At 47.4% G+C, this 6,040-nt stretch overlaps 1 protein-coding gene across 1 annotated transcript in view; it reads left to right on the top strand.

The window, feature by feature from the left end:
* The first annotated feature begins 5,818 nt into the window (after positions 1-5,818).
* The window catches only part of LIN28B (lin-28 homolog B), an 84,708-nt gene continuing 84,486 nt past the window's right edge, over positions 5,819-6,040 (top strand). Inside the window, exon 1 of the mRNA XM_080665461.1 lies at positions 5,819-5,927. Within this exon, the coding sequence (XP_080521587.1) occupies positions 5,925-5,927 (3 nt within the window). The 5' untranslated portion in view covers positions 5,819-5,924. The remainder of the gene's footprint in view (positions 5,928-6,040) is intronic.

Raw genomic sequence — 6,040 nt, 5'->3', positions numbered from 1 at the left:
ATACTGAAGGCCCAGAGACATATGAAAACATGCTCAAAGTCACTAATCATCCGAGAGATGCAAATCAAAACGACAATGAGATACCATCTCACACCTGTCAGAATGGCTATCATCAACAAATCAAATGACAAGTGCTGGCGAGGATGTGGAGAAAAAGGAACCCTCCTGCACTGCTGGTGGGAATGCAGACTGGTGCAGCCATTGTGGAAGACAGTATGGCATTTCCTCAAAAAGTTAAAAATGGAACTCCCATTTAACCCAGTAATCCCACTTCTAGGACTATATCCCAAGAAACCAGAAATACCAATCAGAAAGGATATATGCACCCCTATGTTCATAACATCACAATTTACAATAGGTAAGATTTGGAAACAGCCTAAGTGCCCATCAGCAGAGGAGTAGATTAAAAAACTGTGGTACATCTACACAATACTATGCTGCTATAAAAAAGAAGGAACTTTTACCATTTGCAACAGCATGGATGGAACTGGAGAGCATTATTATGCTAAGCGAAATAATCCAGTTGGAGAAAGATAAATATCATATGATTTCACTCATTTGTGGGATATAATGATCAACATAATTTGATGAAAAAGAATAGATCCAGAGATAAATGGTAGGAGAGTGGGGCGGGCGGGGGGGGGGGGGGAGTGCGGTTAGAGAGCAACCAAAGGACTTGTATGCATGCATATTGGCATACCAATGGACACAGACACTGGGGCGGTGGGGGCTTGCCCACGGTGGGAATGGCTGGGAGGGGGCATCTTTAAAAGACAACATATGTAAAAGTTTAGACAATAAAAAAAAAAGTTCAGTCCAGGAACACACATAATTAGCTATGTGTGTACTTGTATCTGTAGCATATTATCCCAATAGAAGGATTACTGGGCCATAGAGTATATTTATAATTTTTAAAATATATTATTTTTATTGATTTCAGAGGAGAAATAGAAATATCAGTGATGAGAATCACTGATTGGCTGCCTCCTGCATGTCCCCTCCTCCTTGGGGATCAAGCCTACATATGCCCTGACTAGGAATTTAACCATGACCTCCTGGTTCATATGCTGACGCTCAAGCCATGTCAGACGGGCTATTTATAATTTTAATATTTCACCAAATTGCCCTCTCTAAACTGTGTGCCACTTTTGTACCCTAAAGCAGTATATGAAAGTAGCAGTTTACCCACAGCCTTACAACAGAAGGCTGTTAAACTTTAGGATTTTTAAGTTTGATAGGCAGCACAGGTTTGTTATAATTTTAATGAATGTTAAACTTTCTGCCCATTTTTCTCTTCTATATGTGAGAGAGTTCAATAGATACCTTAATTATGGATGATAGGGCTTGCTTTATAAACTTTTAATTTCAATAAGCACACAGTAGTCAAAAACAAGCATTTGTGACTGGGGGGGTTTTGTTTTTTTAACTATATAATAAATGGGGTGGGGGAGAGAAACCACCTATGTGAATCTAGTCAGTTCTCTGCAGTCAGTTCATTTTTCTGTGAAGAAGCAAAATCATCTAATTTTAACTGATAGGTTATGAGTTGAATCTCCCAAAGATATTGATGTCCTAACCCCCAGTACCTGAAGATGAGACCTTATTTGGAAATTGGGTCTTTAAAGATGATCAAGATGGTCATTAGGATGAGCTTTAGAAAACAAACACTATTACTTCCTTATTCTTAAGCTGTGTTTTAAAAATGGTTTTAGAGCAGGAAAATACATGTAATATATAAAGACCTAGTTTTTCAATATTATAATACTCAATATTTGTAACTTATAAGTAAAATGCTGTGATGTCTGGGATTTACTTTCATATACTTTGGTCATAAAAATATGGGTGAAAGTGAGATATAATACACTGCATTATATATTTTCCAAGTATCTTGTTAATTATTTGCTTGAAAATGTAATCAGGGTGCATTCTCATGTACTAATTAAAAAGCTAAATTTCTTTCCCACCCACTATGTACCCAGCATTGTTGTATGCCCTGGAGATACTGAGAATAAGATAGACTCTGCTCTTTTAGGGAGTAATTGTTAGATATGGTTTCAAGAGTAAAGCAAACTATCACCATGGTCCCAGGTAGAAAGATAAATTTTTTGAAAAATTACCAAAAGCCATATAGTACAAATGATAAATTCATATGCCTTTAACTTTCTCTTGTGGCTTTTCATCTACTTCTAATTATGCTAATATATTCTATCAAAGTTTGTATCTCCCTTGCCCAGCACCTGATATAAAATAATACAATAAGTCCCATTTTTATAATGTCCCATTTTTCATTTTTGTGACAGCAACATGATGCCATGATGATAATTAGTTTGAAATAAAAAAGAAAAATTACCTCTTGATTATTTGGGATACCAACTCTAGGTTATGTTTTCTTCTGTTTTGATTTTTATTTTCTGTTTATAATTCTTCTCAGGACTTTAAACAGTATTACATCAACATATCAAAAGTTTTATAAAACAACTGAAAGACATAGTTATTGAAAAAAAAAAACCCACAAAGTTCATTCTGTAAGTGCATCATTTATAAGCTCCACTCATAAATAAAAAATTAGTATAATGCTTTTAAGTTAAAGCATATCATATTTCAGATGGTGATATATAATGAATTGCTGTTTTTCATTTCTTTTGATCAATGTCTACATCCTTTCCCACTAAATTATATGTGGAATAATAATGTAAAGTATGCAGCACTGTAAACAAATCAATTGCAATTGATACAATGGTTATAACTAAGAATTGTATGTAAAAGAATTTTCTGTACTACTCAATGGGGAATTTAAGAAATACTTTGAATCTTAAAGTCAGTCTCATTGTACACAGGCTCAATAGAAAGTTGGACAGCCATCTAGGGAATCCATCAAAGGTAGCCAATCTGGCAAGTTCTTATGGGGTCACAATGGGATTTTCCTTCTGATCAGTTTGGCTGCACTCATCTCACTTGTGTGTTTTTTCTAGACCATGGTTATCTCTAACAGATGAGCTGCTTTTCTAATCTAATCCAGGAATTCAAAGGAAGAATATGGTCATCATTATTCAGCAATGATTTATAAATATGCCTTTTAATTATCAATTATCAGGCTAACTGGCCTTATATTAGTCATATTCAAAGTTTTCCACCTGTAACTTGTTGTTATGCCATATATATAGCATATCCTATATAATAAAAGAGTAATATGCAAATTAACCATCGCTCTGCTACACCCACAAACCACACCCACCAGCCAATCAGGAGCTAGTATGCAAATTAACCCAACCAAGATGGCTGCGGCCACAGAGAGAGCAGGAAGGAGGCTTGGGTTTCCCCGGCGATGGAGGAAGCCAAGCTTTCCGCACACCCTGGCCAGCCCAGGCCTCCACTTAAGGCTACAAAGTTTCAATTATAGAAGATAAATAAATCCCAGCAGAAATGGCTGCCGCCACAGAGGGAGCAGAAGGCTTGGCTCCACTCCAGGCTACAAAGTTTCAATTGTAGAAGATAAATAAATCCCAGATACCAGGGCCTCTGCTTGGGTCGCTGGGGGGTGTGGCTGGCCTGCAAACCACCACAGGCCCCTCACCCAGGCCACCCCATGCCCCAAGGGAACCTCCACCCTGATCCGGGACACCCTTCAGGCAAACCAGCTGGCCCCCACCCATGCACCAGGCCTCTATCCTATCTAATAAGAGTAATATGCAGATTGACCATCACTCCAACACACAAGCTGGCTGCCCCCATGTGGTCAAAGATCCTGCCCCCATGTGGACACAAGATGGCCACCACAAGATGGCCAGCAGGGGAGGGCAGTTGGGAGGGATCAGGCCTGCAAGGGAGGGCAGTTGGAGGCAATCAAGCCTGCAGGGGAGGGCAGTTAGGGGTGACCAGGCCGGCAGAGGAGGGAAGTTGGGTGCAAACAGGCTGGCAGGGGAGCAGTTAGACTTCAGTCAGGCTGGCAGGGGTGATCAAGGTGGTTAGGGGGTGATCAGGCTGGCAGGCAGAAGCGGTTAGGGGCAATCAGGAAGGCAGGCAGGCGAGCAGTTGGGAGCCAGCAGTCCTGGATTGTGAGAGGGATGTCCGACTGCCCGGTGGGATCAGGCCTAAATGGGCAGTCGGACATCCCTCCAGGGGTCCCAGATTGGAGAGGGTAGCTGGGCTGAGGGACACCCCTCCCGTGCACGAATTTCATGCACCAGGCCTCTAGTACATACATATTAGAGAAATATATATACATACATATATATTGAATATACCTGGGGTTTCATTTGCTGAAATATTTAATTCCTTTAATCAGTTCCAATAAACAGTCCATATTTGAACAGACCAGATCATAGATTACAAGTCTATGTTTGGTCAACAATGGTTGACCAGGACTATTGGTTCTGCGGTATAAAGAGAAACTTTGACAAAAATGAACTACGAAATCAGTAGGTAGGAAATACTCAGGAGAGAAGGCAGTGACATTTAAGGAAGATATACCAAAATAACGGGGTTAGGTATACATATATCACAGTATTTTTGTCCACAGATCTTCTGGCAGTTCGAGAGAGAATGTCTTCAATTCGAGGTTGAATATTTTATTGTTTAGGAAAGTACAATGTAGAATACAGCTGATAGTAGTTTCTCCAAACTTCTGATAGTATCTACGATGCTCCGAATTTACTATCTCTTGGTACCTCCAGAGCGTTTTTCAGTTAAGGAGAAAATGACCCGGTACCTTCTTACAGTGTCGCTCCCGCTTCCCGCAAGGGGCACCCTAGGGACCGCCAGCCCGGGTTCCTCCAAGAACGCGCGCAGCGCGCGGCACGACCAAAGGAGAGGCTCCCACACTAGCAGCCTCCGCGAGATCAGCGGGCGGCAACAGCGGCGGCGACCATGCGCGCCCACGTCCCGCGCGAGCACGCGCCTCCGGGTCGGAGGAAGGCAGCGCGCGTCCCCGACAGCCCGCGGGGAGAGCTCGGCCACCGCCGTGCGCGCCCGTCCGGCGCCAGAATGAATGGAAAGTTCAATCTCGCGCGCTCGGCGCGGGCAGCCAATGACGCAGCCGGGAGCGGCGGCGGGCAGGTGTGCGCGTGTCGCCGCCTGACGCAGGGCGCGAGTCGAGCTGCCTGGTGTCGCCGCCGCTCCCCGCGGCCCCCAGCCGGCCCGGCCCCCTCCTCCCCACGCCCCGCCACCCGCCGGGCTGCGGCGGTGGAGCGGCGGCGACCGCGGATTCCCCGTGCGGCTGCCGAACGCCGCGCTCCCACCCTCCCCGACCCCTCCGCGCCGCGTCCCCTCGCGGCTCACAATGTGCTGACCCTCCCGGCCGCGCCGCACGCACTCCGGTCTCTGGCGGCCGCGCTCCCTCTGGAAGGGACAGACTGCAGGCCCCTTCCTCCGTCCCGTCCCACCCGCCCCCCGGACTGAACGCCACACGCGTCCTCACACCTCGTTCCCCGCTAACACCCGGGCTAGCGGGCAACCATGAGGCCCTGGAGGTAAGCAGCGCGCCCAGCGGCTGTGCGAGCGCGAGTGCGGCCGGGTGTGCGCGCCGGAGCGACGCGGCTCGCGGCCCGGTCTGGCACGTGAGCAACGTCGAGGGGTGCTCGGTGCCAAGGAGCGGGCAGAAAGGAAGGGGCGCGCCCCGGAGGGGGAGGACAGGGCAAGGTGAGGAGGCGACAGGTCTCGCGGCTAGTGGCCGTTCGGACGCTGGACCTGGTCCTTCCTTCGCCGGCCCTGATTTACTGCCCGCGAGTTGTCTCCGAGATGCGGGCGGTCGATGTACTTCCGGGTTCACACCTTTCTCACCCCGCTCCGCGCCGCCGAGTCAGCGCCTTGTGCGGGCAAGGCATCGTCTGCGCGGCCGCCCAGTGTGGCCGCGGCAGCCCTCAAGGGCGGCAAGCGGGCTGTGAGCGAGAGGGCCGGGCGGGGGAGCGGAGCAGGCGACTGGGGCAATGGTGAGGCGGGCTGGGGTCCCGGCGGCGGGGTCGCGCGGCCGGTGCGCGCTGCTCGCACCCGCGGGGCCGCGTCGCCAGGGGGCGTCCGCACCTGTCCTTCCCGCATTCCGCGA

Source organism: Plecotus auritus, assembly GCF_963455305.1.
Source record: "Plecotus auritus genome assembly, chromosome: 4".
Taxonomy (NCBI): domain Eukaryota; kingdom Metazoa; phylum Chordata; class Mammalia; order Chiroptera; family Vespertilionidae; genus Plecotus; species Plecotus auritus.
The sequence above is the reverse complement of the archived record's forward strand: the minus strand, read 5'-3'. Positions and strand labels throughout refer to the sequence as shown.